This window comes from Helianthus annuus, chromosome 3 (assembly GCF_002127325.2).
Source record: "Helianthus annuus cultivar XRQ/B chromosome 3, HanXRQr2.0-SUNRISE, whole genome shotgun sequence".
Taxonomy (NCBI): domain Eukaryota; kingdom Viridiplantae; phylum Streptophyta; class Magnoliopsida; order Asterales; family Asteraceae; genus Helianthus; species Helianthus annuus.
This window is the reverse complement of record NC_035435.2, coordinates 134,912,631-134,929,278: the sequence shown is the minus strand read 5'-3', so window position 1 is coordinate 134,929,278 and position 16,648 is coordinate 134,912,631. Positions and strand designations below refer to the sequence as shown.

The 16,648-nt window shown below is 35.6% G+C and overlaps 1 protein-coding gene and 1 long non-coding RNA gene across 21 annotated transcripts; both read right to left on the bottom strand.

The window, feature by feature from the left end:
* Positions 1-399: 399 nt before the first annotated feature.
* On the bottom strand, positions 400-5,279 carry LOC110929828. Of its 3 annotated transcripts, none has more exons than XR_004889887.1 (6): positions 4,940-5,279; positions 2,645-2,830; positions 1,440-2,173; positions 1,279-1,344; positions 1,153-1,206; positions 400-733 (listed from the first exon to the last, which is right to left on the bottom strand). It is a non-coding gene; the product is annotated as an uncharacterized LOC110929828 (long non-coding RNA). The 3 variants fall into 3 exon arrangements; XR_004889886.1 differs by having other exon boundaries at positions 400-1,206; positions 1,440-1,894; positions 2,032-2,173; positions 4,940-5,278; XR_004889885.1 differs by having other exon boundaries at positions 400-1,206.
* A 2,275-nt stretch (positions 5,280-7,554) lies between these two features.
* LOC110929829 lies at positions 7,555-12,495 on the bottom strand. 18 transcript variants are annotated; one of them, XR_004889872.1, is made up of 7 exons: positions 12,101-12,485; positions 11,893-11,968; positions 9,401-9,465; positions 8,428-8,996; positions 8,217-8,338; positions 7,890-7,981; positions 7,555-7,805 (listed from the first exon to the last, which is right to left on the bottom strand). XR_004889872.1 is itself a non-coding variant. In XM_022173016.2 (5 exons), the coding sequence occupies exons 3-5, from the start codon at positions 8,652-8,654 to the stop codon at positions 7,789-7,791; spliced, it is 336 nt and encodes a 111-aa protein (XP_022028708.1). In that variant the 5' UTR covers positions 8,655-8,996; positions 11,893-11,968; positions 12,101-12,485; the 3' UTR covers positions 7,555-7,788. The 18 variants fall into 18 exon arrangements, 1 of the variants encoding a protein (XP_022028708.1); XR_004889879.1 differs by having other exon boundaries at positions 8,221-8,338; XR_002587430.2 differs by having other exon boundaries at positions 9,401-11,968; positions 12,101-12,495.
* Positions 12,496-16,648: the final 4,153 nt, after the last annotated feature.

Genomic DNA, 16,648 nt, shown 5'->3' with positions numbered 1-16,648 from the left:
CAAAGTGACGAAAGTGTGGCTAATGATTACGTATAGCCACATAAAATTTTGTAATTATAAGTGTGGCTATCGTCTAACCTTTGGTCACATATAACTTTCATTTTCCATGACGTTTGGTATCATCCCGTCACACAACAAAAAACAAAGTAACCATGGTGTGGCTAGTGGTTATTTATAGCCACACGAAATTTTGTAATTTTAAGTGTGGCTATTGTCTTTAACTTTGGTCACACATAATTTTCTTTCCCCATGACTTTTGGTATCATTTGGTCACACAATAAAAAACAAACAACTATGGCGTGACTAATGGTTATTTATAGCCACACGAAATTTTGTAATTTTAAATGCGGGGATTGTCTAACTTTTGGTCACACATATTTATTACGATTCTATGTGACCATTTTCATGTAATTACCCATTTTATCCATACATAAGTTTTCAATTTACATACTAATGCAAGGCATAAACTTCTAATCGAAACCTATCTACAATAGTTGCAAATGGAAACAAATGTACACAAAAACTAAAAGCTATTTCTAGGTTGTTTCTTCAAGTCCGTATATACTCACTGCTTTTGAACTTGAAAATGATGCAAATTTGCATCTATTGGTTGGTGGCTACCTTGCTGCTGTTGTGATAGTGAGTAACCAATGGCAAATTCTGATGTCTCTTAGCCCATCAATGAAACCATCACCTCCACGTATATATATATATATGTATTCATGTCACAAACCTGCACATAATGTCAACCGGACAGTTTCTAGTACGGCTTGGGTCGGGTTCAACACTTTGTGTGTCGGGTCAATTACTTCCTTCTTTTTGAGAGATAGAGGATGCTGGGTATAAATAAAAAAAAAACGAAGTGTACCACTGACCACATCATGATTATCATATAAACAACGCCTCTACAAAATAAGTATGCATGGTTGCATTACAATACGATTCAAATAAGTTAATTGCAGGGGACTCACGTCACTCAAAAATCAGTAAAAGAAAAGAAAATTAATATCTAGTTGTTTGGCCATTTGATTTGATTCATTTATGAATGATTTGTTTAAATTTTCCCATTTTAGATTAAACATAACCCGAATAGACCCATTCCTAAGTATATGGATAAGAATTAATATAAGAAATGCATTGCAACAGTAGTACCTTATAGTATTCATCCCCCAGCCCTTGTAGAAAAACTCCAACAGCAATTACCGCCTGTAATTGGAAATATACTTTTAATTATACTTAAAAGGACAATAATCAGTTATTGACTCTCTATAAACTTACATTGATCATTTGACAAAACCCTCCAGATATCAAATAACCACCAATTCCTTTATGCCAAAAGGAAGCCTACCAATTCAAAATTAAAGAAAAAAAATAATAACAATAAATAAACAAAGAAGGAAGAGTCAACAGTTACGAAAGTGTTAAAAACAGCAGCATACCTGGGGGGTCGCTTCTCAAGACTGTTGATGATGAAGGTTTGAAAAGATCAAGTCTGGCAGCTAAAACTTCCGGAAAAGGGACTGAACCACCCATTGCTCAACACGTGCACAATTAATTTAATATAAAAATAAACTAAAAGCAGAAAACCATCTTAATACCATGCACACCTTGCAGTCCACTCAACAACAGCTTTTCCAGCAATGTCTTCATCCATACACACGATGTTATCCACATCAAAGCATACAACATCCGTAGCAGCAACAAGGCATGACCTAAATGTTAAGTTAGGAACAACATGTAGGTCCAAATCCATACTGGGTGGGTTTGCAGCTGCTACGTGAGCAGAGGCAGTGACAAGACGTGGCCTGAATGATAAAAAAATGTAAGAACATTGACCATTAAACTAAAGTTCCACCCAAAGAGGCATTTGTGACTGGATATAACAAGATGCGACCTGAATGATAAAAAAATGTAAAAACATTAGACCATTAAAGTTCCACCCAAAGAGGCAATTGTGACCAGGTATAACAACTTATTTCAAACAAATACAAGTTTATGTTTTGAGATTTACTACTTTTCCATAGGACTTACTATTGATCCACAGTCACCTCACCAACTTTGTCATGCCACTCATTTAAAGTATCTTTAAAGTTAATACTTGCAAGTGTTGCTACTTCTATTGCTATCCCAGTGCACGACCTTGCTGATTAAGCTGTTGTGGCCTACTCAATAGCTGGAGAAAAACATATATATTGGTATTATATTGCTACCAATTAAGATAGCTGAAAACTAAATAATACAACAATTAAAATCACATGCCAACATTTCAAACTAACTGGTAAGCTAAAAAAGAAATCTAGTAGACTAAAGGTGACAAACATGTAAGTTGGGAAATGGATCAAGAAAAGTCACTAGGTTAGGCTTACCGAAAATGCTTTTGGCCTTTTAATTTCTAAATAACTAATATATTGAACGTGATTACAAACCATATTATTAAAATAATATTACAGTTAGGATGCCATTAACATTGGAATACATGTTTGACGTTTAACCCATTTCCTTTAGTTAATCTTTTACATTTTATCTCATTTGACTTATTATCAATCAAATATGACCAAACATGACTCGTTTCCAATTTCCATACAAATGGAATGAAATTTCCACTCCAGTACACTTATAATTGAGATAGAGTATTAAATGATACCTCGTTGACCACCACCGGCCCTGCTGACCACAGTTTCATACTCACAACATCACGCGGAATGCCTGGAACCGGATCGCCTCCTCAAATCTCCGTTGCTTCCTCCATCTTTTCTGCAACTCTTACCCATCATCAACAACCACCTCCCCGGAACACCCCCCTTCACGACACCATCACATTCAACCTTCACTGTCAAAACCATTGCCTTTCCTTAATTGTTAGGTATTAGGGTTCTGGTTTAAAGAAAATAGAGTGGGAGTATTGTTGGCCACTGAATATGTATGTAAAAGGAAGGTTTCTCATTTGAATTGATTAGTGTTTGATTTAGAATCGGAGGGGACTGAGTTTTTTCATACCTCTCTAAAACTCACATGCCAACCACTTTCAATTACTAGAAATATAAACATGCATATATAATGTGCTTTCTTTTTCACTCCCAAAAATTATATTTACCATGAATAAGATAGAAACTTTTGTAAAGAAATGGATATTTTCTTTAGGCTATAGGGTGTGGTCATGACCCTCATGACCACCATGACTCTCCACGCCAGTGCCATGTCACCCACCTCTAATTCACAATCCAAAACCACTATCTTAAGGGTGTGGTCATGACCCAAACCACTATCCACTTATTTATTTTAAATGTGGCGAATCATGTCCCAACCATGACCCCCACACCCTTTAGCCTTATATCAAATCTGATGATATGATTAAATAATACTTATAGCTTAAGTAAGTTCTGCAAGTTTCTGGTTTTAATACAAGTTTCTGGTTTGCAATACAAACCAAAATTATGCCACTTCACTTTTTATCTAGCAAAATAAAATAGGTCTTTATGTTTATAAATCATAAATATAATATTGTTTTAGAACTTATATACTTATCAAGGAGACAAACAAGGGAGCCTAGCTAACATATCTAGAACTCAATAGTTATAATAACGCTACAAATATCACAAGTTTGTTTTGTCGCAAATTCCCACGAAACTATTTGTTATAGATTTTTCGTCGTAAAGCATTTGCAACGGAATTTGGCCATCCAAAGTGATGAAATTTGTTTTATAAAATTTTATAGTCAATCATAGGAACTTTTATTGCGATTTAAAATCAAACTTGTATTGTGATAGAACCAAGTTAGAGATCGGCGGTCTTCCAAAATATAAAAAGTAACACTGAACTGAAAGAAACTAAAACAATTCGTAAATTTGCTGCCAAGTTTCTTGTCTTCTTCATTAATTCAACAATTGCTTAACTAGAAGGAAATCCTATGTAACTGAAATAAACGTGCATGATTGAAATCACAATTTTCTTGTATTCTAACCCACTGACTTTTGACTATGTCAATTCTTACTTTGCTTTTGCATATGGGAAGTGTTTGGATTGAAATCAAAATTTATAGATTAGCTTCTGTTTATATACTTAATCACTAAAAAAGGGATTATATTTATAAGTTTTACATTCAGATTACCTTCTAGCTTTACAACTTTTTGGCTTGCCTCTCACCTTACCTAATATCACCTAACTTATTATTGATTGATAATTGTAGACCCGTTATGACCCAACCTGTTGACCTGTCATGACGTGACGCTATCTAACCTAATCTATTTTTTGCACCCCCTGACAAAAAAATTCTGAATTCGCCACTGCCTCTAATGGAGTAACCTGTCAAAATGGGTCAAGGAGCCAAAGTCTGTAATCTATATATAATGCATAAACCTCATAAAACATTATATTCATATTCAACTGTCACTATAAAACACGAGTTTCCGCATGGGACGGGTTTCAAATCAAACCGTTCCGATCTGAACCGTTTCGACGTGAACCTTTTCGACCCGTACCGTTTCAAATCGAACCGCTTCGACCCGAACCGTTTCGACCCAAACTGCTTTAACAGGTCAAAATAATCAATCAAACTTCTACATAACCTAAATTCAACTTGAAATTTTCACCTAATCAACTAACTAGAACGCAAATTAACAACAAACTAGCATTATGAATCACTACAAATCTGAAAATAACTACAAATTTTCACCTAATTAGCTAACTAGAACTAAAATTAACAAAAACCGATCGTAACGAATCACTACAAATCAACAATCAAACACATGTTCGGGACGAATGTCATAGTTTTCACGAATCTGTGGAGTTTTATCAATAAAGTTTAAATCTTGAAGCATTTTCAGTTTATTATATCCACAAAAAAAACATGAACTTGCAGATTACTGCTTACAGGGTCTGAATAAACAACCACAAAATGCTTTTTGAATAAATGCGAAGAAAATAGGGTTCTTGCACTTACCTTAATCACGTCAGTCCTTAATTGGTTTTCAGAGCTCCGATTAAGGTCTAGAATCGGATGGCTTCCGATTTATGTTCCTCTTCCTTCGGTTCGCATTCAATCAGAGGAGAGATTAGATGGATTCAATGGAGATGCTGCATGTCCGGTTTGTTTCTCTCTTTATCGTAATGCCAAAACAAGCTGATTAAACAAAAAGAGAAGAGGGAGTATCAGTACGAGATCTGGGGATGAATTTTGGGAGGGTAATCCATTTAGGGTTAAAGGAAAATATGGGGAAAAGTAAAAACGAACATGTTTTAGGAGAGAGATACAAGAGAAAGGAGAGGGAAATTAGAATTTTTTTTGGAAAATGGTGGGAAACGAAAATTAAAGTTATATTTTTTCATATATTACATAAAATAATAATAAAAAATTATATTTATGTTACGTTTGAAAGATTTGTGTTGTGTATGAAAATCATGTCATAAATATGAACCCGAACACGACCCGACGGAATTTAAGTTATACAATCTTATGTTAATTTTTCTTTTAAGTTATAATTATAGCATAAAATACACACCCAAATTATTTTATAACATAAAATATATTGTAAAAATATATAATAAAATACAAATGGGTTAAACGAGTCAACCTGATAACCCGACCAGTTTAACCTGAACCCGACCTCTTGAGTTGAATGGGTCCACGGGTTCAACCTTAAACTGAACCAAACTCGTTTAGACTAAATTCAAGCCCGTAAATTTCCTGTTAGGTTCGTGTTATTTTTCGGGTCGTGTTAGAATTCACACTCTACTCACTATAACATTCTAACAACTAATTCACCTTCATTGGCCCTGATTAATCGTCATTTAGGTCAACAACCCTAACTGACATTCATTGGGCCTAATTGACCATCATTGAGCTTAGCAACCCTAACTGGCCTTCATTAGGCCTAATTGTCCTTTATTAAGCCAACTAACTATCATTGAACTAGCTGACAAATGAGCATCGTTGGGTCTATTTGATCACCATTGGGCTTAATTGGCCATCACTGAGCCTCAATAACTCTAACTGACCTTCATTGAACCTAGTTTACCATCATCGGGTCTAATTGACCGTCATTGTGCCTAATTGACCATCATTGAGCTTAACAACCCTGACTGGCCTTCATTAGGCCTAATTTACCTTTATTAATCTCAACTAACTATCATTGAAGCTAACTGACAATCATTAGACCTAGTTGACTTTCATTGGGCCTAATGGGCCATCATTGAGCTCAAAAACCATAATTAACCATCATTTGGCCTAAATGAGCATCGTTGGGTCTATTTGATCATCACTGGGCTTAATTGGCCATCACTGAGCCTCAACAACTCTAACTGACCTTAATTGAACCTAGTTTACCATCGTTGGGTCTAATTGACCGTCATTGTGCCTAATTAACAATCATTGAGCTAAACAACCCTAACTGACCTTCATTAGGCCTAATTGACATTTTAAGAACCCGAATAACCATCATTGGGCCTAATTGACCGGTTATACCGACTTACCGAACCGATTATTGAAATTAACCGATTTATGCAACTCTATGACATACTAGTGTCCATTGTGATCCAATAAGGCCTAATATCATCCATTAAGCCATATATGACTTCTTGTTGTAAGAGTCTTGTATCATCATCATCATACTCAGTAAAAATCCCACCAATAGGAAAGCTAAGGTAGGAAATCTGTCACACCCCGACCCGCAGTGGACAAGGTGATCGGGGCATGATTGGTTGATACAAAGCTCACCTCATACTATGTAATAGTCCAATATTTATTAATTTCCCACTTAAAAGAAAATTCCAAGTAACACATAATCCAATCAAACAATACATAAACCAAAATGTTTATAAATTAGATTTAAAATTTTAATTATATAAAAAAAAAGAAAAATAATTAATTGTTATAGATAATATAAAAAGAATATATATGAATTAAACTTGACAGAAAGAATAGCGAAATTTAAAAGAAAATTAAAGGAATTAAAATTCAAAAAAAAAAAATCGCCAAAACCGGACATAAACAAGGATCGAACCCATGACCTTAAGTTCATGTGCACCTGTCCCTTCCACCAGGACAAGTGTCTAACCCAATGGAATATTTGATTTTAATTCCTTTTATACTGAATCTTGTGAACTTCATTAACCGACCATATTCAATGCACTAGTTGAATTGATTAATTGAGTTTTATATAACTGGTGGCCTCATTGAGCAAATGAGAATATCATTATCATGATGAGTGTGTTAACTGATAAGGAATTTGTTTGGTCATGGATTCGTCGGATAAGTTAAGTAATCTGATTGGTAATCTGGTCATAGGCTAAACCAAATTGACCCATTGATACTAAAGTTCACAGTAACCATCATAAAATATATATCCCTATTTTACTTTATTAATATATATATATATATATATATTTTTTGCATGTGCAGAAACAAGGGATGAAACATGTTAAACGCGCCAAATGTAGTGATATAATATTAAACGGATCAAATTATAGCAATTTATTATGGAACGGGTCAAACATACCAAAATGCTGTGAACTAATATTAAACATGTAATAATATAGCATTTTAAACTGAAACGGGTCAAACACGGCAAAATGTAATGAATTAATATTTGTAAGGGACAAATATAGCGAATTAAGTTTTATTGGGTAATACATGTACAAATCAAACAATCCGCAAACACAATAGAATTAACATAGTTCCAAATAATCTCAAGATACATAGCAGACCATAGAGTTAAGCTGAATAACACATGCTAAAGCTGGTCAATTTGGTACTACCCTCCGAGCTGGTCAATTTGGTACCCTCCGATTTCTTCAGTGGCACAATGCAACTACGAATACAAAATGTGGGAAGTTAATTAAACAAAATGTGAAAAACAATGAAATAAGAAGGTAAGCATGGCAAAAGGACGTACTTGATATAGTTTTCATGAACACCAGCACGACGTTTATCATTGCTGGTTCCCTGTTTTGAGCTTCCATAGAACTTTCCAAATGCTTCTGTAAACTGAAAATCAGATGACAAAATGTTAAGATTCAAATCTGAAGTATGTCAGGCAAAACAGGTAGTCTGGTCAGGTAACTAGTCAAACGAGTTGACCAAAATAGACTCTGGGTTATAATAAATCGTTCTAGGAAGAAAACAAAGATCAGCAAAAATAGATTAGGTAAAAATGCGGTTTGTGACCGTTTAAATTAAAAGAACAGCGAAAACAAGGCAAAATAATAGAGAGGATGCTGACCCACATCACGGAGAGGCAGTTCTCGTGGTACTACACTTTGAGCTAGGATGTAAACGAGCCGGGTCGAGCCCGAGCTCGACTGGGCTCGAGCTCAGCTCGTCATGTTTTTTCTGAAGCTCGTGCTTGGCTCGCGAGTAAAAAATAACGTTAATAGATAGATAGTCAAGGGAGTTAATATTGCCACATAACTTAGAGTAAATTTACTGATTACCTTGTTAGCTCAGAGATTGCAGCAAGCTTAACGGTTGAACTTGTGTTTAGTTCTGAACCGTAGCTGTCGGAGCTTCCTTCAACAGACCGTTGTGGGTTCGACGTCCTTATTGTTGTCGCGAGCTTCAGTTGAGACTGTCGTAGTTGGTAGAAGTGTCGTCGCCCGTTTATCAACCTTGAAACCCTTATTGTTGTCGCGAGCTCCATGTCCATGTATAAACATCGCATGTTTGACAACTCAGACCAGCCGCAAACAGGCCTGCTGAGCGGCTGCAGACATGCCTGCGTACCGGCTACGAACAGGCTGCGAGCAGTCTGCGAATAAGCTACGCACCGGCCTGCGTAACCGGCTGCGAACAGGCCTGCATACCGGCTGCGAACAAGCCTGCGTACCGGCTCCGAACAGGCTGCGAATAAGCTGCAGACCGGCTGCGAATTGGCTGCAGACCAGCTTGCGAATAAGCTACGTACACCCGTTATTTATTTAGTTTTTATATATGGATTCTGCATGCATGTTCTTTTACGTGTGTCAGAAACCATATGCAGCAGCAACTGACAAGTAATCAATACCTACAAAATGAAACCAAATGATTGATTATGTATTTATGTTATGCACAACCTAAATCAGGTTATATCAGGTATTTCCAAAAACAATTGCTCCCTGAAAACATTTTGTTCTCAAAAGTCAGTACTACGTGATGATCTAGTTTTCTATCACAAATTAATTGGGTATAAGCTAAAAGAGAAAACGTAACAATATAAATGCAATTCACTGCCTCCAAAACATCACCGTGGTTCCTGTAACCATGGTGTTATAATACACCACAGCTTGTAATAAACAAAGTTCATTTTGACTTGATATCCATTTATATTATCCTTTTTCCACATTAACCGCAATAAATTAATGATCCGAAAAATTAAAAGTAGAACAAAATTTTGATGAAATAAAGCCCAAAAAAGTGAAAGGAGGTTACCTATGAGTGTTTAATGCTCTTACGTCTTACTCCCTTGGGAATGTTCAAGGACTTCATAACTTCAGCTGGAATAACTTAATAACTAATCAAGATTTAACTCGCAAGGAAGAGCATTTGTTCAAAAACTATAATAATAGCAACTGTTTTTAGTTTATATTGTCCGGTTACAACAGCCAATAAGTGAATGTGGCCCCACAGTTAACAGAGCGCTCTGACTACAGGTGCAGTCATGCAGAAATCGAATTATGAGCCCAAACCGGTTGGTGTTGAAACAAGTTCAGGTTGGGTCAAAGATGGTTAAATCAGGCTTTTGTCCAAACCAGTTCGGGATTGGGTTTGACCGGTTTGAAACCAGGGTTATGACTGGTTTGAAAGTATGGGTTACGAACAGATTTCAACCCTACGGTTTGTGTCCATACCGGGTTCAACTAATCGGGTTCGATTTGGGTTCAAAACCAGTTTGGGTTAATGATTCAACTTCTGAATCTGCATGGCCATTGCATAATATTTAAGTTGTTTTTATTGGAATTGCATGGATTGCTTCATTCACAATCGGTTTCAAGTGCTTCATCTAAAGTTTTCTCTTATAGCCATATAATGCATTTTTATGGTAAAATAAAGATCCAATGAAGAAAACCGTGAATGCAAACACTTTTTCATGACTACATCCCAATAATTTGGAATACCATATGCAAAGTATAGTAGTGTAACAACTATTAACTTGTTCACAATTCAGATGTGTAGGAGATGTAACAAAAGCGAAGATACAGATGATGAACAATATACATATAACACTATTAAAAACCATGTGTGTGTGTATAATAAATCTCGCGAGCTGATCACGAGCTGAGCCATGTCTAGCTAGGGCTCGACTCGTTTACAATGGAGCTTTTTTCGAGCAAGCTTCGAGCGAGCCACAAGCTACGAGTTTTTAGAAAGCCCTAATAGTCATAACGTCATATCATTATTTCAAAGTACAGAATAATTTAAGGAAAAAAATAACGAAGGACAATATAAGTAGATGACCAACAGAGAAGACAAGATAACTTGTAATCTCCATGTCATCAGTAGACACCACCTCAGCAAAGTTATAACCGTATACCAGAAACAGTTAATCAGTAGATGCAACATCAGCAAAGTTATAACCGTATATTAGAAGCCGTTAGCTAGTAACTGTATACATCTATCATAGAGGTCGTTTAGTTTAAAACAAATCTTAAGTAGAGGTTTGTGAGAATCAAATTAACACTTGTACTTATTGCATTAACTGAGATACACAAGGCGGCATTGTAGTCTGTACATACAGTTGGTTCTCTATTGAACACGTATATGTACACTTTTATAAATACATGCATATATGGTATTAAACAGAGCTTTTGGTTCGTCAAATTGTAGGTTTTGTGTGCCCATATGGCTTCAATACAGTTTTCATGGTATTTGAAGTTCGGGTTGGTAGCAGAAATCGCTTTAGAAGCTGTAATTGAAGATGTTAATTCTGATCCAATTGAACCCGACCAACCCGAACCCGAGAACCAAACCCGACCAACCCGAACTTTAAATGGTTCGGTTATCGGGTCACTTTTTCCAGGCCAAAAACCCGAACAACCTGACCCGAAAAACCCGAAACACGAAACCCGAACATTTATTGTTTTTTTTCTTATAAAAGTGTTTAGATTTGAAGTCTTTAATGGATGGAACACTAAGTTTTGAGACTTTTAAATACTTTGATTATATTTTTAAAGTAACAATAGGAATTTTGATGATTGTAAAAAAAACATTTATTTTCATTTTACATCTAAACTCGAAAACTGAATAACCCAACCCGAACTAACCCGAACCCGAATAACCTAAACCCGACTAACCCTAACTTTAAAATGGGTTGGTTATCGGGTCAATTTTTCCCAGAGAAAAACCCGAAACCCGAAGAAAAAACCCGATGAACATCGCTACTGATATGCCAAAAAGACATAAAAGAATCTTAGTTTCTGTGTTGCTAGTTAATAAAATACCAAAGATCCCATAAATAATATTAGCAAGCAGTAACAACAATGAAGTAAAACTTTGAGCAAGATAGATGCTAGCAGCTAAGTTTGAGCAATCTTCTGGTCAGCAAATTCACAAGTTGATATTCAGAGACTTAAATCTTGACTAACTACCATGAAAGTTCAAGTGAACAAATAAAAAAGACAATTCTCAAAACTCATTCAAGCAAAACATCAAACATCTTGTGAGCAACATCAAAACAGTCCTAATAAAAAACAACCCATCAAAGTAACCTATACTATACCCACATCTGAAAATAACCCTCATTCCATAAAAAAAAAAAACATCAACAAAGTCCCCACAAATGAGAAAAAGATGACGCCTTTATCCTATATTCCTATTGTACATACATGTATATGTGTGCATATAGAAAGAACAATGAGCTATATAGCTGAAATTGCAAGAGGGTTTGTTCATGTATGGTAAAGAAATGACAAAAAAGAGAATACCATCAATTCTTTGAAGAAGTTTCTTCACTTTGTGTTTGCAACCATCACAGTGTAGATTAACTCTAAGAATACAAGTCTGAAGTGGAGAAAAAAGAAACAGAAATCTATTAATCAAAATGTAACACTGTCATTAACACAAAGCCACTTACAGTGGCCAGAAAATAGAGGTTATCTAATGTAGCCGGAGATCGGGTTAAAGTGTGTGTACCTCCTCATTACCAAGTACTTCTGTCAGAGATTATCTAATGTCGCCGGAGATCGGGTCCGATGCACCACGAACAACCACCGTACCATTCGCCGGAACCACTATCGTCTCAATGGACGATGGTCTTCATTGTTGTTTACCCCTACCATCGTAGTCGTCATCGATACCGGCGGACGGAGTGTGGGCGGATCACTCTCTCTCCCGATTCTCTTTCTCCAGATCTGTCTCTCCCTATCCAGGCTTGTGTGAGGAAGATGGGTTAGGGTTTTCATATGAGGGAGGATTAGTGACGCGTGTCTCAGTGAGTAATGGGTATGAGTAGGCTGAGTGAAAGATGGAGAGATTAGCAGGGAATTGAAATTTTTGGGTGAATTTTGCGGGTAACTAAACACTGTCACACAAAGTAATGAAAGTGTGATCATAGAGTACTTATAGTCACGTTTATGATCACTCATAACTTTTAGCTACACATAAAAGTTTACAAGTGGCTACTAAGAATTACTTTTTGGTCACACAAATTCGTAAGTCACGATATGTGATATTTTTTAGCCACATCATTAGAAATCTATTGTGACAATTAGTAACATTTGGTCACACTTTTCTACTATGGCCAGTGATTGTCACATTTTTTATTGAAAGTGTGACTAAAGGTCTAGAAAATATGTGTTTTCGTCACATGAATTAAAAAAAATATACAAATACAGTGGCGTTAGGTTGCATTTGGCCACACTTTTCAAGTTGTGGCTAGACTAGCTAGTAAATGTCACATTTTTTTCGAAAAATGTGGCTAAAAGTTTTGACATGCTATACGATGGTCACATTAATAATATAATGTGTGACTAAAAGTGTTTTAAACTATTATAAATGACCTTTAGCCACACATTTATTCAAATGTGTGGCAGACCGGTTTTGAAAAAAGTGTGGCCGTAGGCCATTTTTCACGTAGTGAATGCACTTCCTCATTCTGGGTTCTTGTTCCGATGTTAATTGCTTGCCGAATAAGTTGCGACTCCTCATCATTCTCCTTGGATTTACACGTGTAAATCTGGTGACCAGGCAAATGGCAATAGTAACATAATCGTTCACGTCGTGTTCGTCGTTTTCTTTCGTTCTTCTCATCAATGCAATGTTGACAAGGCATTGATGTTGCAGTGGGTTTAATCTCCGCATCAAATCTTGTAGTGGCTCTGATACCACTATGTTGGACATCCGGATCGTGTTGGTCTCGTGCATAAGAACTTGCAGATGCAGCGGAAACATGTACGAGACTTGCAGCCATGTTTGTTTAACAAGATGATGCAGAGAATGCAGGATAATTCAAAGAAAGAAAGTGGACAATTTTGATGTAACAGAAATTGTCTTGATAACCAACATCTTTGCCGGCAACCAAGATTAAATACATATAGTTTGGCGGTTATCTTTGGCGGGTAACTGCGATGGCAGTTATTTGAATTCAGTTTCCCGCTAATTACCCGCTTATTACATATCATAATATCTTATCTAAACTAAACGTTCACTTATCATACTTTACATACTAATAAATAAAACATAACTAAGTTTATATAATTCTAACATATTCCACCATTTTCATCTCCCCTTTTCTTTTAAACACAGCTGGAAGAAAGATTGAGCTGATTCACACCTCTGAATCTCCCCTTTTCAATGTATATTCCACCATTTTCATCTCCCCTTTTCTTTTAAACACAACTGGAAGAAAGATTGAGCTGATTCACACCTCTGAATCTGTTGCAGAAAACAAAAAAGAAGAGGATCTTTTCCAAATTTCTGCTCTATAAGTAATTTAAATCTTCATTTTAGTTACTATTTTGATTTCACTCATTGATCCTTTCTGGATCATAAATGTCAGCAATTTGAGTAGGGTTTTCTCATTTCTATTTTTGATTTCACTCATTGATCTGTACGGCTTCTTGAGCATACTTTAAATTGGTCTTTTTTGCCTTATTTGGAAGTAGCTTTAGCTATTTAGTTTTCATGCACACTAACTGTTGATTGAATGTGCGTAACCAAGTTGATTGAATAGATTACATGGCGGAGTATGGGGACATATCAGATTCTTTAGACGATACCTATGAGGAAGAAGAAACCGACAACGAAGATCAAATTGGTTACGGTTCCGATACGTCCGCTGCTCAAGCAAGAACCGGTAAATATATTCAGGGCTTTCCGTGGAGGGGAATGCATTTAACAAGGGAACAATATCGACATGGAAGGCACTACAATACGAAAACTATGAAGACATTCCCTTATCCGGTCAAACTGCTGATAAGGTACAATTAACAATCCTGACCACCGCTTGTATACGTAAAAGTAATTTCCACTTCTAATATCATTGCATCCTTTTACATGTTCAGATATACTAACAAACGTTGAAATGTGGTAACTACTACGACTTCTTTCATAATTCTAGAGCAGTGACGCCTACGGTCGTTCATTTTCAGGTTTCCACTGTTACATTCTGTTCGTTCAAATGTTCAATCACGTAATTTCTATTAACGGACATAAAAATGTGTACAGTTAAGGAACATGGTATGCGCTACCTCAAAGCATGATGTGTATGTCGTGTCTAACGACTCAATCATGCACTGGTCATCAGTGTCACAACACATAACCGAAATTCTTAATATCTCTAGGCACGTAGCACCTACTGAGGTACTTTATTTGATCATAAGTTTTGGAAAACGAGCATCATAGCATTCTTAGTGAACGTAGGACTTATTATGCTACGTTTGATAAAAAATGTCTCAAAAATTGTATTTTGCAGAGGCTGCAGGTAGCTGAGTATCATGCTCATGCTGTTGTTTCTGTGAATTCTCAAAAACGCCCTTTGTTAAAAGCACAATTGATCTTTACTAAGTGTCTAAGATCAGCCATGATGCTTCACTTGATAAAGTCTGCTCTTAGTTGTGGCATATCCACAGGTTCATATGTTTTTGATTTCTTTTAGTATTGTAGAAGTGACAAGATGGGCAATAGGTTAAGCCACACATATACAATTTTTTTAAATGGGTTTTTGTAGTACCGTGTCAGACTTTCAATTCTAGAGATTAAATCTTAAAATCTAGAGAGAAGTTAGATACAAAGGTTTTAAGATTTCAGACTTTCAATTCTTCGTTTTCGTTGTTCTAGGGTTTCAAGTTTGCACCTCTTATTGGAATTTCATTGGTAACTTTTGTTCAATGTCTATGTGACCATTCTCTCTACTAATCTTGGTTAACCTTCATTTTCTTATTTTATACTAACTGAAAGAGAAAGAGAAGGATGTGATCAAGTATGGTACTCGAAATAAACATTTTGATACACCGGTGAGTATTGTAGGATTTCACCTTCTGATTAATGTAATCCATTTTTTAGTCTTAATTTTTCTTGAATTGATTGTCAATAAGATTTTGAGATAAATCAACACTGAGAATTTGATTGGTTATGTTATGTCCGTATGTTTTGTCATATACATTGAAGGTTACGGAATCATGCAGCCACTTTGAGAGATGTCGGCACCATTCGACCACTATATATATCAGGATCTATTGCCACCAAAGTTGCAGTAAGTTTATCGTTCAAACTTCATATATAACTTGACTCTTATAATGTACCGAAAACTAGAATACGGGTTACAATAGTTGCTGGTTGGTGGGTTGAATTAATGAGCCCGAGCACAGCCCATGCATTTTTATTTGTGTAAAAAACGTCAATTTAACCCGAAAAATCGTGTAATCCATTGAATGGGTTGGCGGGTAATTTTCATATCAGTATGTTTAATAGTGTTTTGTGGTGGTACTTTCTTGCAGCTGTGGATAGCAGACTGGCGGCCACGGATCAGTAGTGGTGGCAATAGTTTTAGAGGAGATATTTGGTAATTAATGATGTAATTTTCACTTTCAGTTTGATGTATTTGAAGTTTTCCTTTAAGTTATTTTGGTTTGAAATAAATTTTCGTAAATCGTATTGACTACTTTATTGTGTCTTATATTAACTAATTTATTATGTTGAAGTTGGTATGCTAAGTAATTATAACAACTATTTCAATAGCCACGTGTTATTTATTTTAAAATCAAAGATTATATCCTCAAACATTAAACTAATAATCATGTGTCATAATTTATATAGGATTATCAGAATGTCCTCATAAAATTTTAAAAAATAAGCCATTATACTTAAAAAAATATACACATGCTTAACAACTAATAAAATAAAACAACCCGTGGGTACCACGGGTTATAACCTAGTTATGCTAATATATTGATGTGTTGATTATACATGCATGTTTACAATTTATGCTAACAAACATAATCAACAATTTAAGTTGATTATGTTGATGTGCTAATTAGAGCAAACAAACCAACACAAACAAGTTCGAAATTAGTACAATTAATATTGGAACCAGCACAAAAAAGTTTCGAAATCAACACAGGCAGAATCAGCACAAACCAAGTTTGAAACTACTACTGACATAACCAACACGATCAAAACCAGCACAACAGTTTGAAGTGTTATTTTTAGTAGTCTTTAAAAATATCATTTTGAAAAAAAAAA

What these genes read in the sequence shown, in the direction of transcription:
- LOC110929829 (XM_022173016.2), bottom strand. Translation starts at nt 8,654, where the DNA reads ATGCGATGTTTATACATGGACATGGAGCTCGCGACAACAATAAGGGTT. An exon ending in GCAATCTCTGAGCTAACAAG is followed by an intron (nt 7,982 to 8,427) that starts GTAATCAGTAAA and finishes TCTGATTTTCAG; the next exon opens with TTTACAGAAGCATTTGGAAA.